At 41.6% G+C, this 27031-nt stretch overlaps 1 protein-coding gene across 1 annotated transcript in view; it reads left to right on the plus strand.

Annotated features, from left to right (window-relative positions):
• SHROOM2 (shroom family member 2) overlaps positions 1 to 27031 on the plus strand; it is a gene marked incomplete at both ends in the record, with an annotated part of 122178 nt that overhangs the window by 60780 nt on the left and 34367 nt on the right. The window contains 2 exons of the mRNA XM_080341983.1: positions 18201 to 18332; positions 23753 to 26402. Coding sequence (XP_080198109.1) covers positions 18201 to 18332; positions 23753 to 26402 — 2782 coding nt within the window. The remainder of the gene's footprint in view (positions 1 to 18200; positions 18333 to 23752; positions 26403 to 27031) is intronic.

Here is a 27031-nt window from a genome sequence, read left to right on the forward strand (position 1 = left end):
CAGGGACTTGAACCTGTACCGTGTGACTCAGTAACTTGTCTTCAAAATACTGGTTCAATTTGCCATTCTAAGACATCCAAATATGAATAGGTTGCTTTTATTACTACTTTTCTATATTTTAGAGCCACTCCCTCCCTCAGAAGTCCGTAAGTTAAGGACATGGTTATATTTTGTTGTTGCTGTTGTCACGTTCTAGGTCAGTTCTCTTTTAGGGTTACTTTTTGGGAGTCACTTCCTTTTATGATAAGATACTAGAGGCTGAAAATGCAAAAACAGGAACTCCTCATGTTTTGTGTGGGGAAAAAAAATGCTACAGTTCCATTTGCTGCATCCAGAAAAATAGGCTGATGTTGTTAAAATTTGTCAGCACTTTTCTTAGAAGGGTAAAAAGAGAGTACAGGGTATTCAAATACTCAGTGCACAGAGACCAAAAACAAACAGCAAAGGCACAAACAGTTTTGATGTTTTAGCTCATTGCATTGAGGTTTTGGGTTGGGTTTGTTTTTTTTTTTTTGAATGTTTGTAATTCACTAAAAGGTGATATCAGAAAACAATCTGTTAATTTCAAGTGTCTCAGTTGGAGTGAGTCATTTTAAAGGTGCCTAAAATCCAAAAACTGCTGAGTAAACAAAGAGAAAGAACAATGAACGTGTCTCAAAGTCCATGTTCGAAAATGAAGACATCCAGAACCTCTCCTGACTGCTGAAGATCACAGTTATAGCAATTTAATATCTGAGGAGTTCTTTTAAATGTGCAAATAAGACTGCCTGACCACAGCAGATGCATTTTTATTTCTTTTTCTTCTGAATAGCTTCACGAGTCTGTTGTTTTCCTGCAAATCCTTTGCTGGTAGCGCTCTCTTGTGGCTATTATTTTAATTAAGTAACATAAAAGGTCTTTCCCACAACTTGGGTTACTAAAACAAACTAAAAAATTATCTGGGAAATCTTTCTGAGTGAAAAAGGTATGGGTGTTCCTTATGAAAGCTTTTCACCCTGAATCGCTGTTTTGTGATTCGAGGGATAGGAGAGGAAAAGGTGGAGGGGGTAACTCTTGACCTGTTCTGTTTTCAAATTTCAAAGCTATTAGCTGGTGTTTTATTTTTCAGTAAGGAGGTAAAGCCTTCTGGAAGCTCAGATTGTGGAGTGCAGGGGTTTCCTTTGAACTAGGAACATACAGTTTCCTCTTTTAAGGGAAGAGCAGTTATATTAATAAAGCATTGTTTGGTACTACATAGACTAAAGCTCATCACGATTACAAATCCAGTGTCATAGCTTTATAAGCACATCTTCACTAATACCAAGTGTGGGAAGTTGGCTGTAGGCTCCTTTTCCTTCTACACTGTAATCCAACTGCAACTAGAGTAATGATCCCAGGTTATTTACTTGGTTGTACTCTCCTGAAGAGAGGCAGGTTTACACTTGAGATAAGGCCTTGGGGAGGGGGGTCTTTGCCCTCAAAATACTTGACTGAAAAGTCTCTGTTTGATAGACTGAAATCTTTGTGTGTGGCATTTGTCTTGTCACCCACCTTCTCTGATCTTTGAATCCTATGTGTATAAGAAGCACAATAATAAATAATCCCAGTCCTTTCAGGGATATTTTTAAACTGTCAACTAGTCTTTTATAAATGCCTTCCTTGCAATTATGAGACTGTTTCAGCAAATGCAGTGTCATGCCCAGCAGTCCTTGTAGTGAAGGTAAGATGAGCTTGCTTTGTCTGTTTGCTGTTCTGGCTGACAGATCATCAGTGTCTGGTTGCAGATTAAGACTGGAAAAAAGGTTTTAAGGCCAAATTAAAAATCCTATTAGCCAAGTACATCTTGAAGTTCAAGTTTTCCTCTTCTTTAAAATTAAGGAGATACTTGCTTTTCCTCTTTTTTACCACTGTACCAATGTAATTCTAATACTTTTTCAGACAGTGGATTCAGTAGAGCTCACTATGCAATTCATTGTTCTGTTATGTAGAGTGAAGATGGACTTGCTGTGGGAAATTCAGGAAAAAAAAGTTTTTTCCACTTGGTTTTACTTCTCTGTTTTGCCAAGTAAGTCACAAAGTATGGAATAGTGTTTGTCAGCTGAACTTTGAACCCTAATTCACATAACAATAACTCCACATTTTAAAATCTCTCAGAAACAATGTTAGAAAAGTGACCTATCAAATGAAAGTCTTTCTCCAGACTGAGTGTGCATATGCACACACATGCATGTGTGTTACTGTTGATAAGCAAGGGATCACAGCAGCCCACCTTTATTCAGACTATTTCCAAAAATACCTCATTATACTAGCTTGAACGTATGTGAGAAATAAATACTGTCACCTCTATGTGAAATGCAGTCATTTTTTTGATAGAGTATTGCTGTCTGGCTGGGAAAGTTTTAGCCATACACCCTCTAACTTCCAACAAGTTCACACAGTGGAGCCATTAGACTTCTTTACAATTGTGTTATTCTGCCATATGCTATCTTATTATGTCTAGTGATATGCTAAATTTATTCCTAACATCGAAATATGCCTGCATAAAATAAGACCGCTCTTTGCCCCTTTGCCAACCTCCTCCTCACTCCTGAAGTTTGAGGATTTCTGTAAATCCACGGTACTTCCAGCATTTCCTTTGTGACTATAAGCACATCCTACTTTGACCTGTGAAAAAGCCATTCATTTTTTGTATGCAGGTCAGCCTGTTGGTAAGGTTGCTGTGGTGCATTCAGCATCTTGTGGCAATCAGTTTGCTGTGCACAGAACCAATAAAAATGTATAGTTATTGTGTGGTTAGTGTGATGAGTCAGTGAACCTAAGAAAAAACTGGTCTCTGCCCATAGGCTAGTAATACAAGAAGAAAGTTTCTCCTTCTCATTCTCCTGGGTCGATGCTTAAAGATACAGCAGAACTTACCTTTTTCATTTTCACCCAGATAAACCCTGTGCAGCCTGTTACCGTGTCCTTTACATCCTCAGGTATGACTATGATCAGCAACTGCAGCAAGCTTACATGTGCAAATCTGGCCAGCGGCAGGGGATTAATGGTATGAGTGTGGAATAAAGCTTATATTTTAAAAAAGTTAATAAAATAAATTGTCTTTTTTAAGTATTGCCCAGAATTTGTAACATTGGTCTCCCTGGGGGACAGAAGGATGTACTTGCCACCCTTCTCTGTAGGTGATGATTTCCAGTGCCTGAGTATTAAGGTTATTTATTTCTAGGGGTGTCACAGGCTGTCTCTCTTTTGGAGGAAGTGCTGCTCCCTGAAAAGACTGGCTTATTGTTTTTAATGTATAGGAAAAACATCTGTAACTCTCAAATCATATTGACAGCCCATCAGATCTTAAGAGGCCCAGGATGTTCTGGAGATTTTCTTTTAGTTTAGCTCCTAGAGCATATTTGTCATCTCATAGGTGACATTAACTTTTCAATATAGTGCCCCAGACTGGTCTGTTCACTCATGTATTTACTTAGAGGATTGCAAAAGGAAAGGGTGGAACAGCTGAAAAAAGACTAGTTTCAGCAGCATAATCTCAGTGTATTTTCCACATGCTGTGTCAAACACCTCTCCAAATTAAAAATCAAAATCCCCACTCCCTGTTCCTACTCAGGAACAGTCCTCTGGTTTCATTTCGTGGGCTTTGCTCAACTCCTCTCCACCAAGCTCTGCAGGTGATGTTCGCCAGAGTCGGTCAGTGGAGTTGCTGGTCTGACTAATCAAAACTGCTCCGGCCTCTTAGCGGGGAGCAGTAACAAGGCTCCTTTGTAAGTCTAATTATATCCCCTAATCTGGCCCAGCGGCGCGGATTAGTGCAGGAGGAGGACGGGTGGGCGGTCGCAGAGGGCTGCAGGGTCCCATGCTCTGCTCCACCAGCATCCCCTGCTTTTGCTGAGGACAAAGCCCAGATGGGTGTCACCCTGCACCCCATGCCTCTCTGCAGCTGGGGCCTCATTGCTTCTCTCGTGGCTCAATCCCGCTCCTTGCCGTGGGGGCTCACCTGCCAGCTGGGAGCCGTGCCTGGTCCCCAGGGAAGGGGTCTGGGGAGGAGGCGCTGACCGGCGCAGTGCCCGGGTAGGTACCTGTGGTTGTGCTGGAGCTGGAGGTTCCTGCCAGGCTGGCCAGGAAGCAGGACACCAGCTCCAGCAGCTCCAACAGCTCCTCACCCCTAAGACCATTGCTGGGGTGAGCAAGTGCTCTGGGTGCTTTTATCTTTGCTTGTTTGCACCTTATGAACTTGTCCATGGAGGGAGGGGAAAGCCATGCAGGGTTGTCTCAAATACATCTGATAAAAATTTCATAGTAGGATTGTTGAAGTGGAGTCAGCAGGTATGGAAGAAGGGAGGTGACTTTGAGAAGAGTGTTTTGTGGTTTGCTTGCCAGTTTGCCTTCCATTTCTGCTGCAGACCTGGCTTCAGTGTGCTTTCTGTTGCTGAGCAAAACCACTCACCTCCCAGCGGTGCCCTGCCCTGGCCTGGTCTGCAGTTACTGCTCTCTGAGAGGTCTGCAGTTACTGCTCTCTGAGAGGTCTGCAGTTACTGCTCTCTGAGAGGTCTGCAACTGGTTTTCTTGGGCCAGTTTCTTCATCCCAGTATGTATCATCAGGGCAAATGGGGTAGCAGAGTCAGTCTGTTAGTGGAACTTGAAGTGTCAAGGCCTGAGAGTTTTTAAATCTTGAGCTTTTATTGGTGCGAAAAGAAAATTCAGTGGAAAAAAGTTTCTCAGGCTGTGAACAGTTTGCTGACATGTGCAGAGGTTGCACGAGGATGCCAGGGGATTTTTACGGAACAGTGCAAGAGGAAACAAGTATGCTGATAAATGTTTGAGACCAAAATTGTCCCTCCCTGTAAATCTAAGGAGGGATCGTGGGATTTCTCCTTGGGAAGGAGAGGAATATGAAGTAGTGAGCAATCTGGAAAAAAAAAGACGACATTTAAATACACTTGTTTTACGCAGTTTTGGGAAGCGAGGGAGGGTGTTAAATGATAAATTTGGCAGAGGAGGATTTTTTTGTCACTGCCAGGCAGTTGCTGCTTCCTGCTCTTCAAGAACATATGCTGTGAAGGTGGGGTGCCAGAGCAGCGTGGGCTCAGGATGTGTTTCTCTCTCTATCTGCTTAGTGGTGAACAGACAGAGCAGCCAGTTCCATTAGAGAAATCCTTAATCTAGTGAGGCTAATGGAGCTTCCCTCCAGTGTGAGCTGCTCAGGTAGGAATTGCCTGTTGTATTTGTGAGATGAGATCCCAGAAGAGTTACGATCAGCTTCTGTGGTTTATTGTTGGTTTATAATAAAGCATAATAATACATAGCAGAATGCTGGCACTTAAAACATATCACGTTTCTCCTGACCTCACTGAACTTCAAGTAAAGCTATAAAATATTAGACTTTCATTAATCATGTGGAGCTCGTGTAGTATTCAGTGTGTCTCTTTCAGTGATCTTTTTATGTATGAAAGACATCTTTTCTGTTCCTTGAGGCTGTTTAAACTTCTGCGAGGGAGCTCTGTACCACCCTAACACTAGTGTTAAAACACTATTTTGTTTTCCAGCTGAAGAAGACTAAGTCTAGTACATAAATGCAACCAGATAAGTATTCAGTGTTAGAGCCATGTTCACTGCTTCAGCTTTAAAAATAGTGACATAGGCACAACTTGCATGTGAATATATAGTACAATTATTTGTTGTGAGATTGTCCAGAGATACCTTGCATCAGGATCCATCGTTGGTTTATGCAGGCAGAGTGCAAGGATGAATTCAGTTATTAAATTAGTCTCTTCATAGGGATGCTGATAGCCCCTGTGTTTTTTTAGCACGCAAGTTTTAGCAGCAGGAATAACTATTTGTGAATATAGCGAGAGCTTTTTTTCCTGTCTATTATCATCCATTGTAACTGATCTGACCTCAAAAAAATCATTGAAGTAGTTTCCGATTTTTCTTTGTATCCAAGCACATTTCAACTTGTATTTTTTTAGTTTTATTTTTGCCAGATTTACTTTCTTGTAAAACTTACACTTGGTGATAATTAGGGTGACTAAAGATTAAGATCTGAAGGAGGGGTCTGAGGTGGGCTGGAAGAGGAATAATCTATTGAAGGTTTGTGGTGTTATTGCTGTGAAGTGATTCTGTGATTTGACCTGGATTTCAGGTCTAACGAGGTTAAATTGGGTGTGTGTTTTGGCACATTCAGTTTCTGCAAAAGAAGCCTAAAAGCCTGCAAGAACATTATCCACTAAACAAAATCAGCTCTGCTCTGGGAATTCCAGAAATCAGAGTTGTCTGGTCAAGACTTTTAAACTTCCAACTCTTAAATGGTTTTAAGTGTTCTAAGGCTGCCATACATCTGCTCAAAATAAGGCCTGTGTTGTTTCCAGGGTATCCAAATAAAAGGAAACAGCATTGTTGCAGTTAATAGTTTAAGTAGGAGTTTGGTTTTTTTTTTTTATCAGCATAAATTTACTGAAGACTTGAGCATGTTTACACAGTGGCTGAACTGGAGTGGTTTCTTCATGTGGACCAGTGGCTCTGGGAACTGCTGCCTGAAGGGTCTGAACTACAGGGGTGGAACAAGGGATGGTCCCTTGTCCATGTCCACTGCTGATTCTCTGGATCAGGGGATGAGCTGGCTATCATGGGTGAATCTTTGGCAGAGGTATTGCCAGTTTGATATCTCCAATATCAATAGTGGCTGGGGGATGAAGGGATTGAGAGCAGCCCTGTAGATAAAGACTTGGAGGTACTGATGGATGAAAGATTGGACATCTGCTGGCAGTGTGCACTCACAGTCCAGAGGCCAGCCATATCTTGGGCTGCATCAAAAGGAATGTGGCCAGCAGGTCGAGGAAGGTGATTTTGCTCTACTCTGATCTGGTGAGACCCCACCCAAAGTCCCGTGTCCAGCTCTGGAGCCCTCAGCACAGGAAAGACACGGACCTGTTGGAGGGAGGCCAGAGAAGGCCACAAAAATGATCAGAAGAATGGAACACTTCTGCTGTGAGGGCAGGCTGAGAGAATTTGGGTTGTTCAGCCTGGAGAACAGAAGGCTCTGGGGAGACCTTATTGTGGCCTTTCAGCACTTAAAAGGGGCTTATGAGAAAGATTGGGACAGACTTTTTAGCAAGGCCTGTTGCGATAGCACAAGGAGTGATGGTTTTAAACTAAAAGATGGGAGATTCAGGCCAGACATGAGGAAGAATTTTTTTTTGCAATGAGGGTGGTGAAACACTGTCCCAGGTTGCCCAGAGAGGTGGTAGATGCCCCATCCCTGGGGACATTCCAGGCCAGGCTGGATGGGGCTCTGAGCAACCTGATCTAGTTGAAGGATCCACCTGATCCCTGCTCATTGCAGGGGGGTGGACTAGATGACCTTTGAAGGTCTCTTCCAACCCAAACTATTCTATGATATCCTTGCGTTCATTGCATTTCCTTTTCATGAACTCTTAGTTCATGTGTAAGTTTCTGGAAGAGTTTCAACGTTGTTGAGAGGAGTGAAGAAATTAAGCCCTATATTTTCAGGATTCAGACATACCTTTCCATTTCTGTGTGTGTGGTGGAGGGAGGAAGGTTTAGGCAGGGGTGGAGACCTGGACAAGTTTGTGCATCCTGTAGGTATAGTACTGTGTGCAGGGTTTAAAGGGAGATCCATCTTCTCCAGGCACAGCTGCTAGTCGCCTTGCAATAGGAGGAAGAGTATCACTGTCTCTGGATGACCCTGATACTCTGTATGAGAGACAGTGCAGGGGAAGAAAGGTCATTCTTATCCATGCATGCTTCTGTGGCCATCTCCTGTAGCTTACTCAACCACTGTGAGATAAGGATTGGCACTGTCTTGTAGGGTGGGTTGAAGTTAGGGTCCAGCTCTATGTCTGACAGAATAAAATATCAGGACGTGGAGCCAGCCTCAGCAGAGGAGACAGCTTCTTTCACTTGCCTCTGTGCAGCCCGCAGCTTTCCTCTAGGGATGGCAGGTGGTGGCTTTGCCTTTCTCAGGGTAAGCACAGATCTGCAGCCCCACCAGCTGGTAGGAGCTCTGGTTGACAGCAGTGACAACATTGTACCTGCCCATGCATATCCCCTCTACTTCAATGAAGAATCACTACACAAAATGATGGAGAGATTTGGCCTGGATTAATACAGGCATTGGAGGAGAGGAGCTCGTGCTGCAAGAAGTTGAGGGAAAATATCTGCCCTTTGCCAATGGAGAAATTGTAGATGTATGCGTAAGTGTTTCAAATTGTACTGCTTCTTGTTGTAATGCTGTTACAGCTGCAGTCAGCAGTTGGAGATTAAGAAGGGGATATAACAATTAGCTTCTCCACCTGAAACTTGAGCTGCCCTTGGGACATTAAGGAGGGAGAGGTTACCTCAGAGGGTGATTGTGCAACTCTAACCACCTTACACCTCGGGCTTCTAACACGTTAAGGCAGCTGAGATTTCACACCCACATTATGAGTTCTGTAATGTGCCGAAACTGTCTGTTTTAATCTGAAAATAGTTACTATGACAATAAAAATCCTTTTTTAAACAGTGCCATATATCACAGTGATTTACAGCTGCATAGCTATTTTCACATACTGCATTCAGTGGAAGCACTAGAAATTTTTGCTACACTTGTACATGTAGTCCAGAAGAGAGTTTGCTCACTTTCCACCTTCCTTTTATTTTTTTTTTTCATGCACCACTTTTTCCTTTCAAATCTCTGTTGTCCTTCTGAGACTGAGATGCCCCAAGGGAAAATTTCTGCACAAAAAACTTATTGAGGTCTTTATTAATGTGGAAAATATTGTAATTTTTCTACACTATTGCACTCATATTTTGTCTCAATGGTGGCTAAGCTGGAATAAATGGCTCCTGGATGCTGTATGACGTGGCTAGTATTTATTTGGAAGATTACTTGAGAATCCCAAGTGCTGTGAGAATAGGCTAAGAAGCAATGTTTGAATACTTAGCAAATGCAAGCTCTTAAATAGATGAGCAAAAATACTTCGTGTGGGCTTGTTAGTTGGTTCTACTTCTTATTCCAATGTTGTTTTCTGGCTAAAAAGGACTATATCATTTAATCGAGACCTGCAGTATTATTCTAAATATTTAATTAAATACCATTTCTGCAGTGCATCTGCTTTAGCCATTCCTTTTCATGAACAATTTTACTACATAATATATCTTCAAGGTTGCATTATCCTCTGCATTTCTATGCCACCAGTACCAGCATGGTTTCAACAGAAATTTAGAAAAAGCTTTTGGGTGGGGAAGTCTAAGTTGGGCTACAAGTTTATCATTCTATATGAATTCCTTTACTGATCCTGTTGGCTGATATTATTTTCAGTATTCCTTCTCTTAGGTCTTGCTGAACCCAAGTCACTTCTGCTGCTGTATTTGGGGTGAAAAAAAGGTTTCAGAATAGCCATAGGAAGGCCAGAATTTTAGTATTGCTCTGATGTGGAAATAATTGGAAGGTTGAGTTAGAATACTGATGCAGAAGTTCAAGAAACAGAGAACTGAGTTGTCCCTGATCGGTCTTGTAATGTTGGGATACCCTTATCTTTTTCTTAGTGGGGGGTGATTTCAATAATATGGCTTCAGACTGGACAAGACGGGTAGCAATCATTCCCTGAAGAAAACAGAAGCTGTTTGTGGCCAGTTTGCACCAGTTTTAGATTAGGTATAAAATGGTTTGTTATTAGGAGTTGGTAGTGCTTCATTCTCTGTGTGCTAACACAGCTTCTGTGTCTTAGAAGCTGGCTAAATAATTCCCACTTTAAAAGAAGGACTGGTACTGGGTTATATTTTTATGCATGGCAACTTATGCTTATGGTATTGTGTATCCAGAGGTCATTTAAACATTGAAAAGAGCTGAGTATGGTAGGTCAGTCGTACATTTGTCATAGAGTGACCAGGCTGCCAATGGCTGGTTTTTTTTCATGAAAATTCTGTTCTTTATTTTTAATTTCTCTATATGAGTTTCAATGTTGCTTGAGACTACCAACTGTTCTCTCCCTTTTAACTGTTCATCTTCTGCAGTGTGTGTCTGTGCATGTTACATGCAGTGTCTTGGATGTCTGGATTTTTCTGCCTGTGGCCAATCCAGCTGTCACCCGACCATGGGGATGTAGCAGCGGGGCTCAGCTGCCTGAGGTCGGAAAGGAGCTTTTTTCATATACCAGGCTGATTAGTTTTCATCAGTGGTTTACCCCATTCCAGTGAAGTATGTCACAGGGGATTTTGCCAAAAGAATAGATGCTAAAATGCGAAGAGCATTGTTTGTGACAAACGAGTGTGTGCTGCTGTTAATAAAGAGAAGCAGAATCTTGAAACAAAAACCCTGGTATGGCTGGAGTCTTGCCAGTAGTACTTTGAATTTGTGCATGTCAGCCCTCCTGTGTTGATTTTGGGAAAGAGTGCACAGTTGACAAGCTAACGGTAATGTTGCTGTTGATGATTTCTGATACTACAAGCTTCACCTTTAAATTCATTTTCCTAGGCTATTGAGCTGGCATACTAGTTTTTTAAATCTCATATAAGCAGTATTTTGTCAATAATGATGTGAAAGCATTTCCATTTAATATTCAACAGTTACATAATATAACAGATACTTAATATACCTAATTTTCATCCCAAATAAGGTTCTGTTAACCTCAAATAAAGTTCCATTCAGATATTTTTTTTTAATTCAGGGAGTAAGTGTGAAAGAGACATAGTGTGTGGTGTTTTTATAAAGCTCACTACAGATCTGCTTTCCTGGATAGGTGGTATGAATGCTGGCATAGAGCGTACTTTAGAAAAAGCACTTAAATTGCTGCTGTCTGGCCCAGGACAGCAGAAAGTTTGGGCATCCAAGGCTGTATCTGAGTGGAAGGCAATAGGACAGCCTTACAAAAAGGGAACCAAGCAGTTCAGCCTGTGATGCTCTAGAAAGAAGCAGGGAGAGAAATTCAGAAGTGGACTGCGGGTCAGGTTTCACTACGGCTTTGGTGTATCAGGAAGACAAAAAAGCAGTGATTGAAGTGCAAAACCATCAACCTGGAAAGGGAAGTTGTGGGCATATTTTGAAAAGCCTAAGAAGTGACTTTGCATAAATATATATACACACATCTATATGTGCATATCATATGTGTATATCTATACATACATGTGTGTTTGTATACACATATATATAACTTTAAAAAATCATCCATATTGGTTACGAATTACAGTGAAGGTTTACTTCAAAATATATTGTGGGAGCTTTTTAATTTGGGGAGGATCCTTTAACATGGGATTGTTGCGTGAACATTTTCAGGGGACTTTTTGTGGTTTTTCTTTATTGTCATATTCTTTCACACGTATGTACCACCACCCCTTCCTTTCTTCATTTTCAAAGAAATAAGGAACAAATGAAGTAGGGGAGTAACTGTTCAGGAGAAGTGTTCAACCTCAAGTTTGGATGTCTTGTCCTCCTTTTAAGATTACTTTTACCTATTTCTTGTTTTTCTATTGCATCCAAAGATATAGACAGGTATATGGAAGGCAGGAAAACACTGAAAATGACAAGGAGGAGGGGATTATATTGCACTTAACCTAAAGCTTCTTTATGGTATTTATATCAACCATTTGAGCCTAGATTAGTATAACTCATGGTTGCATTGAATTCTTGAGAGTGGTGCAAGAAGCTGTTCACATTCCTTATATAGATAGCTTTGCTGTTGGACCTTAGTGTTTTGCCAAATTGTAGATATTTTATTCCTGTGTTACTCTGGCAGATAGATCTGCTAGCAGTGACTAAATTAATGGGAAGTAATGTGAATTCTATTACCATAGTTGCCTGAGACAGAAAGCACCTGATGTCTTTGTCTGCAGAGGGCAGCACTCTATAGAAAGGGATGTTGTTTGTCTATTTGAAGGAAGGATGAGAAAAAAAAAAAAAGATAATTTGACCAAATAAGTGTTCATTCAAAAAAAAAATTTTTTTCAGATAATGATTTTATCTTTTTTTAAAAAAGTATTATTATTTTTAGAAAAAACAAACCAACAGAAAAAAAAAATCATCCTGTTCTACTTGTGAGTTCTCAGGTTAGACAGTTGGGTGAGATCTTCACAATCTGCAAAGAAAAATATATTTAACTATTTTTGGAAGGAAAACCAGTGACATTGTTATTTCTTATTATTATTTGAGGCCCTTGTGGGTTACTACGGCTTGATGGTGGTTTTCAGCTTCGTTTCCTCCTGCTCCATGGATTCAGAAGACTTAAAATATCTGAATGATGTTTTCATAAATAGAATAAGTGAATTGGTAGTTTATTTACAGTGCCTGTTACATACCCATTTAATTGTATTATATGTTGGTCTAGTGTATTTTAATCCCTTGAGCACAAGATTAGTGGAAAAAAAAAAAGACATGGCTTGGAAGCACCTTTTTTTTTTTTTCCCTCCCTAGCACATACAGATTTATAAAATATTTGTTAACTGAGTGTTAGTATGTCTGGCCTGGTGTTACTTTAAGGGAGGTGAGATGAGAAAACTGGGGACAACTAAGTAATTTAAGATTTTTAAAGGGACAAGCAAGGGCACATGTCCTGTCACTACAAATCTTGACATTTTCTCTACATGAATTGGCATGAATTAGTTTATTTGGCTTTGAAACAATCTGAGGGTGCCTTGTGAGATGTGCTGTTCAGTGTGTGCTGCGTCCGAGCGTGCTTCTTGTTTGAGAATGCTGATGAACTGTGTGTTTGACCTTTAAGCACGTGTAGGTTTCCATTTCATCTCAGTGCTGCAGCCATTCTGCATTTCCTTGGCCTGGCATCCTTGGCATGCAGGCAGCGCAGCCTTGTAGCCATTTACCTTACACCGGAATAGGGACAAATTCTTCCTTATAGTTGAGGTTTAAAATAGTTTGGAGCTCCTGCTGCCACTGTGAAAGTTTTTGGGCTATTTTTAAAAAAACAAAGCACTACTGAAAAGTCTGAGGTGCATCTTGGTGAATGGACAGGGAACTTATTTTGATAGCCGTTGTTCAGTTTAACTGCATTGACTGGTTCCCGAATTCTAGGGCTTGCAGGGAAATTGTACACTGAAACATGTGGACTGTGCTGTGACACAGTGGCCTGCAGCTTTGCATCCAAAAATGTTCTGTAGAAACTGAAGTGACTGAAAACTGAATACTTTTTTTAAAAAAGAATATTTAATATAACCGCTACAAGAATTTTAATTCAGAAAATTAGTGCTGACAGCGTGCAACAGTTCTTTGGAGATATAGCTCAGTTCTGACTGAGGCCACTGTCTCATCCTTTCTTTTAAGTTAGAAAACCTGGGAATTTGTGTGTAAACCCAGGTTTAATTTCCTGGTGCAGCTGATGCGGGTGAGCAGCAGGAAGCGTTGCGGGGCGGGGCCGGCGTGGCGCCGGAGGCGGCCGGCAGGGGGCGGTGGCGGAGCGGGAAGTCTGTGCAGCCTCGATGAGCGGGGGGGGGAACCGGGCGGGGCGGGGCCGTTCGTGACCTGGAGGCGAGTTTCTGTCCCTTCCTCCTCCCTTCCCGCCGGCAAGCTCAGCTGTCTTGAGTTATTCGCATTTAACGTGAAAAGCAATAATAAGGATCAATGTATTTCGGGCAGCGTAAAGGCATGAAATAGCACAAGACAGCTGTTACAAAGGGAAGTGGAACACCTTTCTTATGAGGAGAGACTGAGCGAGCTGGGTCTGTTCAGCCTGAAGAAGAAAAGCCTGAGAGGGGATCTTACCAATGTTTATAAATATCTCAGGGGTGGGTGTCAAGAGGACCTTTCAGTGGTGCCCAACGATAGGATGAGGGGCAGCAGGTACAGGCTGAAGCACAGGAGGTTCCATCTAAACATGAGGAGAAACTTCTTTACTTTGAAGGTGCCAGAGCACTGGAACAGGCTGCCCAGAGAGGTTGTGGAGTCTCCTTCTCTGGAGACATCAAAGACCCACCTGGACACATTCCTGTGTGATCTGCTCTGGGTGAACCTGCTTTAGCAGGTGGGTTGGGCTGGATGATCTCCAGAGGTCCCTTCCAACTCCAACCACTCTGTGATTCTATGAAGTGCCTCCTGAGCAGTCCTGGTTAAAATACCACATCAGTGTGATTCTTGGTTCATTTTCACATTTCCAAAGTTTTACCTGAAAAATCGCTGGAGGAATTGTTCATTGCCTCACTCTTGAGATGGGTCAGAGTGTCTTTGTTTGACTACGTCAGCCCTGCTTTTATGAAAAATACCCCTTTGAGCTAAAGAGAGGGGACCAGTAACAAGATGACTGACAGCCTGTTTTCTGTCTCAGAAATACTGTGCAGCCTCTGTCATGTGTAGCTGCTGCTACTTGCAGTGAAATATTTGCTGCCTTACACTGACGTGTGAGCCAGTGGTCAGGCCTTCCATCCTTGATCACTCAGCAGAGGGCTGGAACGAAATATTAACAGGCAAATAAGTCCCAGTGATTGCTTTCCACCTGCTGGCAGGTCCCCAGAACCGCCTGTCCTCCTTTTGCTTTGGGACTCCAAGAGCAAAAAGCCTGTATGTGGTAGGGTTACCATAAGGGTGCTCTTTGGTAGGTGGGAATAAAACAGAAATTCTTTTAGGGGCAGGGGAAAATACATATCTCTGTATCTGCTGGTCTTTTATCTGAATGCTACCTACAGAAATTAAGACTGTGCCAGAAAACAGAGGCAGTGGCTCATATTTGTTGATATTTCTGTTGTATACTGAGGTAGCTCTGTTACTGTATTCAATTTTCTGTCTACTTCTCATTTTTAAGATATTTTTTCTGGCTTTTGTTCTTGTTTACAGATAAATCTGCCTGTCTAGTTTAATAATTTTTCTCTCTTGGTCAAGGAGGTATATTTTCTCTCTCCCCCTTGACCCCGCCATATCCAGTCAACATCCTCAGTATTGCTGCAGCAATCTAAGCTAGTATCTCTAATCCCTATAGCCTGTGAAATTCAGAATGTCTTTCTTAATGACTTCTAAGCAGTAACTATAAAAGGACAGATTTATGCTGAAAAACTGGATTTGAAAGGTTATTTTATTGCTAAAGTATTTGCACACACATGTCATTGAGACCACTATCTAGCAGCTTGCTTTATAGTCAGTAGAAATTGTTTTCTTCCCTTTGTATCGTATCTTCAAAGCTCATCAGCATTTTCCTCCCAGCAGCTTTTGTAAATGTGCTGGTAGAAAGACACTCTCTGTGAAATGCTTTTATTAATGCTTCCATTAATGCTAGAGGTTTTCTGGGTTGTAGGTTCAGATGATCTCATTCTGTCACTCAGAATTAATACAGAGGCATTACATTAGAATATAAATGCTCAGCTTCCAGCATCTTTAGTTGCCTGTAAAATATTCCTGTCTTGAGTCTTTTAATCTTTTCTTTACAGTCCTACTTATTTGTGCAGGGTTTTAGAATCACTAGTCATGCTGTGCTCTGTTTATTGTTAGAAAAAGATGTTTCTTGAAGTGCAGGAAATAGTAAATACAATTAAATGGTGAAAATGTGGTGGAAAGCATTGTTGACTATGCACAGTAAATTAATGTTTAATCATGGTATGGACTTCAACAGAAGCAGGTATCTATGTGATTCGATCCTCCAGGTATCTCAGCAGCATTTTTAGGCTGTGCAGACTATTCTGTCTAACAAAAAAAGTACCTCTTAAAAAACATACATGTGTCCACAAATACAAAAAATGAAATAGAACTTGTAAGTTCTTGTCCACTTGTGCATCACATCACAGCTCAATCCAGTCTGTTCCTCCCCTTGCTTGGCTGCTCAGGAAGATGAAAGTGGTTGTGGATATTGTAGCACAGAAAATGCCATCTGAAAATGATGTTCATGTGGCAAGAAGCTATCTTATGAAGATCTTGAGAAGTTCCATGAGGTACAGTACTGACTTTAGAAGTGCATCCCTGCTGTTCCTTCCCAGTGATTGAATTCCTCTACCGTTTGCCAAACCCATAGCAAACCATCTCAGAAGTCCTCTTTCCCAACCTCATTTCCTCATACTCCGAATATACCTTGTATTGTGCTAGTTTTGTAGTCTTGTGTTTTCTTAGTGGTGCATCATAAAGATGTAATTGTGTCATAACAGGTAAACCTTTTTGCTGAATTGATACCTAGGAGGTCTATTGAATTTGCCTAAATAGATATTCGTGGTTTGCCAAGCTGGTATTGATACCATTAGATGTGAGCTCTGGGGGGGAAAAACCCTTCAATGTTCTGTGCAGCTGAACAGTGGAACAGATTTTTTTTTTCCATACCTGCACACAGGCTTGTAGCCCTTGGAGTATACAAGGGCTGTCTGGAGCCCAGCAATGCATGGCTGAGCAGAATCTTTTGCACTTGTTTACACCGAGAGTATTTGGGCTTTTCCACCAACCCTCTGAATTTCGTATTCTACCAAGAAAGAACAACACAGTGATGTGCTGCTTAACTGTTTTCTCTTTTGTCATGCTGAGAAGAGTAGGCTTTTGTTTATGGAAACAATTACTTCTTTTTTTTAAGTGACAGTAATGATGCTACACTTCTCAGTGAAATTATAGCTTCCCTGTAGAATTATTATTCTCCCTTTGTAGTCCTGCATGCAGAGTTTGGAAAGACAATTCACCATGGAATTCATCAGATCTTCCTGAGTGTACTGCAAAAAGCCATGTACTCAAATTTGACCTGTTTTGAAGATGCTGGGTTTATAATGAACTTTAGTTTTGTTCTCTCGGTCCAGTGGTTGATTGATAACCCAAATTTATAAAAAGGAGGAATGAGTGAAAAAAATTAGAACTGCCTTTAGAATTCAAGTTCAAAATAGGGAACACTTTCTCAGCTTAGCAAATTATTTAACCTTGCAGTAATAAGCTTCGTAAATACATAAGTGAAACACATCAGTGCATTTAAAAAACCCTGAAGAACTAAGGTACTGTAAGCCTTTGTTTACAGACTGTGACTTAGAAAGATGGGGTTTGTCTCATGTTATACCTTGTCTAATGTTGCCCAGAGGGGTGGTAGATGCCCCATCCCTGCAGACATTCCAGATCAGGCTGGACGGGGCTCTGAGCAACCTGATCTAGTTGAAGATGTCCCTGCTCATTGCAGGCAGGTTGGACTAGATGACCTTTGAAGGTCCCTTCCAACCTAAACTGTTCTGTGATTCTAAATTTTAAATTATGCTTTGACAAGGATGAGCCAAAGAGAAGGGCAGGATGAATTACCTTCAGAAAGATCCTGCTTTGTTCCCCAGTGACTGAGAGGTTCTAGACAAATGGCTCACACTCAGCACCTGCCCCCTGAAACAGAAGTAGCTGAATTCCACCCAGAAGGCTTATTAACATTGAGAGAAAAGAATGCACTTATTTAATGAGAGCCCAGAGGTGTTAGAAGCAGCAAGTCCTTAGAAGGAAGTGCAAGCTGTTGTTACTAATTCCTGAACAGAAGAAAGAGGCAGAGAAGTGTAGAGCAGTTTTTCAGAGAAGTTTACAAAGCACAAAGCTCTAACAACTTGTTGTACTTCTTAGAAGGGATATCTTCAGTTACTTAAGCATGTGCATTTGTAGATATTTTTGTAGATGTTTGGGGACTTTGAATTGCTGAACTGTTTTTGAGGTGTGCTCTTTAAAATAAAATAAATCCCAAAACAGAAACCTGGGCTGCATACCTGGGGTGCCAAACATTTCAAGAGCTGAAGCAGAACTTGGCTGGAGTTAAAATTATTAGTTGTATCACTCTTACTAACTTGTATGAAACAATGCTCATGGCTTTAATCCTTCCTGTCATTAACTCTTTTCTTCCCACCTCCTCCCATAAGCACATACCTACAGTAAAACCCTGCCAAAGCCCTACTGTACTCTTGACATGTTTTAAAAGAGTCGTAAGTCTCAGTATTACCTTTAACTGTTAAAGCTCTGGGTACGTGTCAGGTACTTTAAAATTTGTTTGCCTGTCTCCACCCCTCATAAAAACCACCCCACCCCCAAAATCAACAAATAAAAAAAGAAAAAAAAAAGTCAAGCACAGGCCTTGGAGAGTGGTGTTGATGTTTCACTGCATTTCAAACATTTTTGAAGGAATGCCTGTGTCTTTTCAAAACTGGCATGCATGTAGAAAGTTATCTCATTTGCTGTCATTTAAAGTCATTGTGCCTCTGCCCCACTTGACTACTGCCCTGGTAGATTTTTTCTTTTTTTCTTCTGCACGTCACTTTACTGAACTGTTTGCATTAAACTAATATGTTCTAACTCTTGTTTTCAGAAGAAATGACCTAGCCTGCAGGCCTCACTCCTGGCACGCGACCAAATTTACAGAAAGTCAACCTGAGACAGCCACGTCACACCTTTCCTCCTCCAGTGCCTGCTCTTCCTGGCACTCGCGCTACCATGCAAGGTGAGTCTCTGTTTAAGTTTCATGCATTCAGCTCCAACAGCAAGACAATAATAATGTAGGTTGTACACTGTTTTTTAAAACTATGAATGCAGAATGATCGTATTACATGTCTTTAGTGTTGCCTGTGCTTGAAGGGGGAGCGTGGGAAGTTTGACATATGGATGGGTGGATTTCAGAAACAATATGTGATATGTGTGTGTGATTGAAAGGTAAGGATCTAGCTCTAAAGGTGCTCAAAAGGTTGTTTCTTGTTCTGCATTTCCTCTCAGTGTCCACTGGTAAAATCCCAAACTTCTGTGAGAGAAAAGAAGCAAAATTAACATACATAAAGTGAAATAGTAAAGGGAGAAGAAATTGAAAAATACTGTTTCGGGCTATTGAAAAGTATTTTCCTGAAGGGAGGGTGCAGAATGTTTTCCTGTTAGACTTTAAGGTATTACTGGTTTTATTACTTAGACTGTCTTTCTGTAATCTGATCTCCCCTACAGCTGTGCTCTTGCTTGTGCAGAGAGGTAATAAGACCAAGGATTTTCAGTTCCTGTTTAAAGCACCTTAATATTTGTTAGGTCTCATTCAGCACTAGGGGAGAGAGGCTGGTGCCCATGCAGTTCTAGTTGTGTCTGGTTACAGGTTCTTGTTTGGTTCCTGCTCATAGGTGACATTTTTCAGCATTTTCACAAGGGTTTTTTGGTTTGTGTTGTATTTTTTTTTAATTTTGTTGCTTTTTCTTCTCTGTTCACATTGGACCATAGTTACAATGAGCATTAAAGAAAATTAGTCTGGTACGCAATCCTGATTTGTAAAGTAGGCTTGTGTTTTCTATACTTACTGCTGTACATTCCCTGTTATTACTTCTTGATGTTAATTTAACGTCATTAAAAAAGAAGAATATTGATTTTATTTTTCCTGTCACTTTTACCGCAATTTTTACAGCATTTGTTTTCTTTAGAAGCTCTCTAGTGTTCTTAAAAAAAACTTACTCACTGCCCTTGAATAAAGTAGGAATGTTGACATTTAGACAGAAAGGGTTTTAAAATGCATTTTGTAGTACTTCATTTGCAGAAGTGTTAGCACATTATATTTCTCAAATCCTCAATTATAATTGCTGCTGCTTTATACTGATTTACCGAGTTTGTATTTAAATTTCATAGAGGTGACCTGAATAAGATTTATATTGTAGATTTGAAGGCAGTAAAAGTCCTTGTACATAGAAACAAAATGTAGAAATTTCTAAAAACTTTATAGAGTTCTTGGTAGCAATGCTAACTTGAGTAATTTCTACTTTCGGTCCCCTGAGTCTTCTTTTGGAGCTATAAATCAGTGTATGCTTCCTGTTCTTCCTAATGATTGTCCTTGTAGCTTGTGAAAGTAAAATATTACAAGGCATATGTCTCAAAGTGTGATTTGATAGGAGCTAGGTGAATCACTATTTAAAAAAAAAAAAACAACAAAAAAATTGGTTCAAGGCCAGTTTGAAATGGGCTTTGGGCGGAAATTATGGGAAAGGGGAACAGAGTAGTCCTCTCCGTTCACATGTCAGAAATAGCAACAACTACTGGTAGACATCAACATTAACAAAAAGGGCAAATTTTGCTTTCTCAGATGCTCCTGAAAGATTTAGTGGCTTTAGTACAGTCTAATACCAGGGTTCCCAGGGCACTGCCATCCTGATCCCCTTGGCTGCCTGTGCTGCCCACTTGGAAGGTGATGTATTTGGGAGATCTGTCTGTCCTGGTGTTTGTTGCCTAAGATGATTTCAGAAGCAGAGTTGTCTTTGAAGGCCCAGCATTCCCCGACTGACAGCCCAAGGATTTGGGTATTTTGAGGATCCCAGTTGCAGGGGGGCAGGGAGGGTCCTTTGGACTTGCTGGTCTGCAAAAAGAGAAGGTGAGCAGCTTCGGAGATTCCCCACTTTCGAAGTGCAATTCACAAAGCCAGGAAACACCATGCACTCTAAGTCAAGCACCAAGCTGAAGGGGATGGACAGCAATCAGTAGCTGAAAGCAGCAGTATGCAAGAAGATAACAGAAATAGCCCCAGGAGGGTATGTTTCTAGCCCAAGGATCCCATGCTTGGGCTGTTTCTGGAATTTCTTGTCCTTCCTTGAGCTAAGCATCTGAGATTGGTATTCACAGCCTAAAATCTCTTCTGAATGTGCCTACCTGCATTCCCTCTGTGAATGTGAAAACTAAATGACTTGCAAATCATGGAGAGTTCAATCAGGGGAGAGAAGCTTTTGCTCTGTTTTGAGCAGGATATACCTGGATTTTGTGTGTTTGAGGCCTGGAGTACAGCTGGGCAAAACAGTCTTGGAAAAATGGCCTTACTACCTTGGTAGATACTAGATTAAGCTAAGATCTCATTCATTGATTTATCTGGGGTTTAGTGTTTCATTTTTGGTGGGGTTGGTTTGTTTGTATTTTTTTGTTTTGTTTTGTTGGGTTTGGAGTTTTTTGTGGGTTTTTTGTTTGTTTTGGGTTTGTGGGGGCTTGGTTGGTTGGTTGGGTTGAGTTTTTTGTTTTGGGGGGGTTTTGTTGGTTGTTTGGTTTGGTTTGTTGCTGTTTTGGTTTTTGTTTTGATGAGAATTTTTTCCAGCCTACTGAATTTGGACCTTTGAGAAGGTGCATGAAGCTAGAGGAAGATAGAAAGACCAGAAGAGACTGTACTAGTGTAGATGGGAGAGAGGGTAGATCCGAAGCCCATTTCTCCACAGCCACTGTATGTGTACCTTTTTAATCATATGACTTTCATTCAAAAACTATAAGGTATCGTGGGTTAGCACCAGGTCTAGGTGCCTCTCGTGCAAGGCTAGAGAGCTAGACCTTGTAAGCTTTTGGTGCCTTAATTTCCCACTGTCAGTCTTTTGCTGCCTTTTTCACAGAAGTCAAACCTTAACAGCACAGATGCAGACATTTTCCCTAGCCCACCCTAGACTGAGGATGAGTACATTTTTCCAGGAGGTGTGGATATGAACTATCTTAAGTTGGTGAAAGTTTAGACCCTGCATTTTTTTCCAGTAGGATATACTGTAATAGAAGACCTTTTTATGTTTTTTGTTTTTTTTTTTTTTTTCTTTTGTGCCCCTGGGTGTGCAGTTCAAACCAACAACCTCCTTTGCTTCGTTCTGGCTTGACAGGTGTAGGTGTGAGGCAAGTATACCTTGAGAAGGCTGCTTCAACTGAGTTTGGGGGCAGTTAGAGTCAGGTACATCGGGTCTGTAATCCCATGTTATCTGATTTGCTGAGATGTCATTTCTGGGAGGGCCCAGAAGCAGAAATTAATGCCCCAGGGTTGAGGAGGGGGGTGCCAAAGTGGCCAAGGATGGTGTTTGTAGATTATTCCCTAACTTTACCTGCCAGACTTCAACCAGCAGTGTAGATGCATTTGTGAATGTTTGTGAATCCACTCTAAAACAGCTATTGAGAGAAGGGTATCCTGGGATGCCAGCCTCAGGCAGAGAAGTGGCTTTTGGACTCTGGTCCGTGTCAGGGTTCATGGGAGGATCACCGTGCAGTTAAGGACCGCAGGAGGCCAGGCTTGGCAGTAGCACGCCATCAGAAACTTCCTGTCTGTCTTTGAAGATTTTGCTGCATCTGCTGAGTTTCCATTAGGCATTTTCTAGCGGGGCTTTCGCTCTTAAGCTGATGATCTACATGAGACTTGTAAATTGAGGCTTTCCTGCACTTCAGTCAATGCCAAGTATCTCTTTAGTGTTGAAGGCAGGGGTGAGGGGGGGGAAGTACCAGCAATACGTAGCAATATCTGGCTTACATTCTTCATTGACAAAAGAGATCCAAATAATGACCAAGACATCTTTTTTACATGAACCACAGTATCTATCTAAGAAGACAATTAAGACCTTTTTAAGTATTCCACAAGATGTTTTAAAATGTCAAAAATAATGAAAGAACAAAACACCCACAAGATGAGGCCAATGCTAGTGTATATTGTTAATAAAATACTTCTGGTAGATAAATATGAAGTATACTTTCTCTTATTTCACATAAATTGCTTTTGACCAGGTTGTATAAAAAAAGTTATGAAGGCTATAAGTAATAGACGGGTCAGGGGGGAAAGCAGTTCTCTTGTTAATACTGAATTCCAAAGAAATGTTTAGTTGACCATTCCAATATTTTTGATGGGGTGCGGGGGGAAAGGAAAAAACCCCACATGTATATCATTCTGTATTTTTTATGTGGACTGATCAAATTGCATTGCTAGCTTTCACAGGTTTCTCTACTGCATAAGATTTGATAGATGCTTCATATAATTATAGCTACAGGGAGTGGAGTAATTCTGGGATTTCTACCAAGGGGCTTTGCATGCGAGGGCAAGAATTTGAATTTGGTTTATAAAAGCAAGAGAGGCTGCTAGTGGAGTTCAAACAGGGAGATGTGATGAGAATAATTGAAAAGGCTTGTCTTCAGCATCAGTGTGTTGGATTGACAGGAGGGCGTATGCTGTGAAAGATATGAAAGAAAAAAAAACCAGAACAAAACGGATAGGGTAGGAAAACAACAGAAGCAGCAAGATTTTGAAATAGTGTCCTAGGTAAGGGATCCAGAGCAAGTACATCATCGAAGATGACATTTCTCTAGAAGAAAGAGTGGCAGAGAGGAACTGGTGGCAGTAACGATTCTTGAAGGAAGGTGAGAAGTTTAGTTTTGGCCATGCAGAGCTTATGTTGCTCTGGCATCTCCTGCTGATGGTTTCCTGTCAGTGTTTTGAAACTGGGTGGAATTGAATGATATTGAATGTTGTACGGGTGTCAACCTGAGAGTAGTTTGAAACCACACTGATAAGGTGTGTGTGAAGGCTCAGATCCACAATGGTAGCATTTGAAGCAAATGTTTTTAGTGAGCATTAGTTTAGAAATGAAAATATTACATGAATGGGCAGATTTGGATAAGCAGGACAAAGGAATAACCTTATGGGTTCAAGAAGGTCAGAGTGAGCTTACAAAAGATGAACAGGGAAGTATGTGAGTTGAACAGCTAGAAGAATTGAGTTACCTGGAAAATAAGTTGAAAAATAAGTTGGAGTTTGTCCTGGGAAAGAGGGAGCTAATGAGGCTCAAACTAAAGTTGTCTAAAAGTAAAATCAGCAAAATCAACAGTTTGCAGAAGGAGAGGGGAGCATTCAAGGAGATAAATATGTATTATTTATTGATGAACTTACAAAGGGAAGTTGGGTTAGTTACAAAAGTTTCAAGCTTTGAATCAGTGGCGGAGTATAAAGGTAAACCCCTGATTTTGTGTTCAAAATTCCAATTTTATTAGATTGTTTCTGTTGGGTAACTGCTATGCAGGTAGATCTTAATCAATGTTAGTAAAATTGGTGGCTATATATTTATAATTATGTTGTGGCATTTTTTGACTGCTATGTTTATGCTGAGGCTTTTTGTTTGCTTTCTACCATAGTTGTTCTTCTCATGACCTGTCAAACTCGTGGGATCAGTCAAGTCTACATCGCACTTCTGACCAATTCAGCTCTTTGGGAAGTATGGACAGCTGGGACCACACTCCACAAGTAGCCCAGTATGGAAGACTTTCTTCAGCAAGGTCTAATAGTAGCATTGATCATCTAGGGAGCCAAAGTAAACGGGATTCAGCCTACGGGTCTTTCTCCACAAGTTCTAGCACCCCTGACCACACTCTATCCAATGCAGACACTTCTTCGACAGAGAACATGCTATACAAAGTAGGCCACTGGGAGACGATTAAGCATGGAAACAAATCTGGCCAGTTCTTGAATGACAGTAGTGGACTAGAGGACAAACCCAGCTATTTGCCAATTACCATCCAATATGAGAACAACAGAAGTCCTAGAATAGAGGAACATCCTGATGTCAAGCTCACTAGCTCTGGAAGATCCAGTTTTGGACCTGTCTGGTATGTTCCTGATAAAAAGAAGTCATCTTCTCCTCCCCCCCCACCTCCACCTCTTCGTAGTGACAGCTTTGCTGCTACAAAAGGCCATGAGAAAGCCCATGGCCCTGCGTACTCAGAGGGTGCCAGCACGCAGCACTTTACAGCCCTGAACCGCTCTCAGCCCAGAAGTGACTGGAACTTGGAAACTGTGGAGCAGCAGCGGCGACCCTCCAGAGCATGTGACAGGAGGGTCAGCAGCTCCAATTATAAGTCTGATCTCAGTTCAGAACACACTTTTTCTTCAACTGGTGAAAGGTATAATAGTAACGCAGGAATGGTGAACAAACTGCAGTCGTCCTTGTCCAGCACTGACGTTCGGTTTGCGCAGCCCACTTACAGTTGCCACCACCAGCACCAGTACAGTGATGAAAGCACTTTTTTTCACAATGCAAGACTCTTAGCTACGCCTAAAGATCAGCAACATTATCTGGCGTATAGTGGCATTCAGGAGTTACCTACAGATCATTTTCATGGCTACAGTCCAAACCAAGCCAGTCTGCTCAACACTTCTGCTTTGAACAGTGCTGCTGAACAGAAAGTGGACAACACTGGACAGAGTCGTTATTATTGCGTGACAGCAAAACAGCCTGCTCAGGGAAGCTCAAAGCCACTACAACTCAAGGATGACAACTGGAAACCTGCAGTGGGAACTGATGCATCACTTGGACCTCACGAAAATCCCACAGTTGTCACAATGGTCCAAAAAACAAAATACTATCTACCTCAACAATCTGTTGAATCTTCACTGAAAGCATGTGACAACAGTAGTCATTACCCCATGGACAGACATGGGGATGCTAGGTGTGCTGTAGCAGAAGAAGCTAAAAAAACCAATCATATTGAAAAGTCTGGACAAAAGAAAAACTTTGAGAGCAGCTCTGAGGAAAGTGAAACTAGGTATGGTCCACAGGAGTATGTGAAGGGCTGTGTGTTTACCACTGAAAACAGGTGTGCTCAGAAAGATTTTAGGTGGGGTAAAGATGAGAGTAGCAAGATTTCTCCTCAGAAGACCCCAATGTTGCACTCTTTAGCTCAGGAAGGTAAAAAACAGTCTGACAACGGCCCAGAAGTGGTAACAGAGCAGCGACAGGCCCCATTCGACACTCACTTGTCTAAACAGGCACGAAGGAGTGATCGTTTTGCAACAACCCTGAGAAATGAGATCCAAATGAGAAGAGCAAAGCTGCAGAAAAGTAGAAGCACTGCTACGTTAGTAGGGTCATCTGAAACAGAGGAGTGCAATGAGACCTGGAAGCCAGACTCTGCAGAAAATGTCACTGCCTCCCCAGACACCAACTTTACCAACAGCTACAAAGACCACCTCAAGGAAGCACAGGCCAGGGTTCTGAGGGCAACGTCCTTCAAACGGCGGGACCTGGAGCCCAGCCACACTGAATGTGTCCCCAGGTCACCTGAGCGGAAAACTGGTAGTTACAACTCTTCGTTATTGGCTTTGGTTTCTGAAGATGTGTCTGGATTCCTCGAGGCTACACAAGCTAAACCGAACCCTACAGGGAGTGGCACTCATCACGTTCCTCGCATCGGAGCCAGGAAGAGGTTCACAGCAGAGCAAAAACTGAAGTCTTACTCTGAACCGGAGAAGATTAATGAGGTGGGGATGTCAGAAGACGAGTGCCGTGCTCATTGCCGTCCAAATACATCTGAAGAAGCCCTGGGCTCGTTTGCAGACAGGTGGAAATTCTTTGAAGAAACAAGTAAGTCTGCTTATAGGAAATTGGCACAGAAACCAGCTCCTCACAGTCTGGCTGAGGGGCAGCCTGAGAGGCCAGATAGGAAAGCTCATGGTGCACAAGAGGGAGAGGAGTCATGGTATGAGAGAAGAGGTCGGGCAGCCTCTCTTGGACTGGAAACTGCACATGCTTCGAAAGATAACGTCCACTACAGTAGCAGCAATAAGGCTGCTGATAGGATTGTGAAATCTGAGCAGCCGCAGCGCCTAGGAACCTTTGCAGAGTATCAGGCGTCGTGGAAGGAGCAGCGGAAGCCAATAGAGCCAAGGAGCTCAGGAAGGTACCATTCAGCAGATAATATCCTCGATGCAGGCCACGAACAGCATGAGAAAGCCCAGTACACCCATGAGAGGTCTAGATCATCCCCTTCTGCTGATTTCTACAAACAGGTACAAGTGTCTTTCTCATTATCCTTTAGATTGCCCAAGGCGAGGGGGGCAAGAGAGTGGTAGAAGGGGAAAGACTTAATTTTTATGAACATTGCCCCTTTAGGAATACAAAGTGGTGTGGTGTTTCCCTTTTGTCAGTAAGGGAATAATTGTTACAGGTAGCTCTCATTAGTAAAACGAAGAAGACCAAAATTGGTATTGCACAGGAACTGAGTGTAGGAAAGAGCAATTGGATCATATAATTTCATGTGTGTTGTAGCCAGATGGAAGAAAACAACCTGTTTGGTTTGATAATATCCTCTTTTTTACAGTAGAGGTATTAGGAGGATCAAAGCAATCTTTGCCCAGAGTTATCTCTTCATTGGTGTGGCTGCCTTCCCTATTGTAAGGCTTTCAGTTCTCTGAAACTATGAAGAAAAATGTTCCAAGGGAAATAATAACTACTTTTGTCCAATTCTGTTAATGGTCTAATCATTTTCCATGGATTTCCTCTTTTCTTCTGATCTCGTTTGATGGAAAAGCTACATAGGATAAAACTTCTGTCTAATAAAGTTTAGAGACTAAAAATATGCCTGTTAATGTTAAATCTACACTACAGCAGCAAATGAAGCTGCTTAGTGTTTTATTGT

The sequence above is a fragment of the Nesoenas mayeri genome, assembly GCF_963082525.1.
Source record: "Nesoenas mayeri genome assembly, chromosome: 1".
In the NCBI taxonomy this organism is placed as follows: domain Eukaryota; kingdom Metazoa; phylum Chordata; class Aves; order Columbiformes; family Columbidae; genus Nesoenas; species Nesoenas mayeri.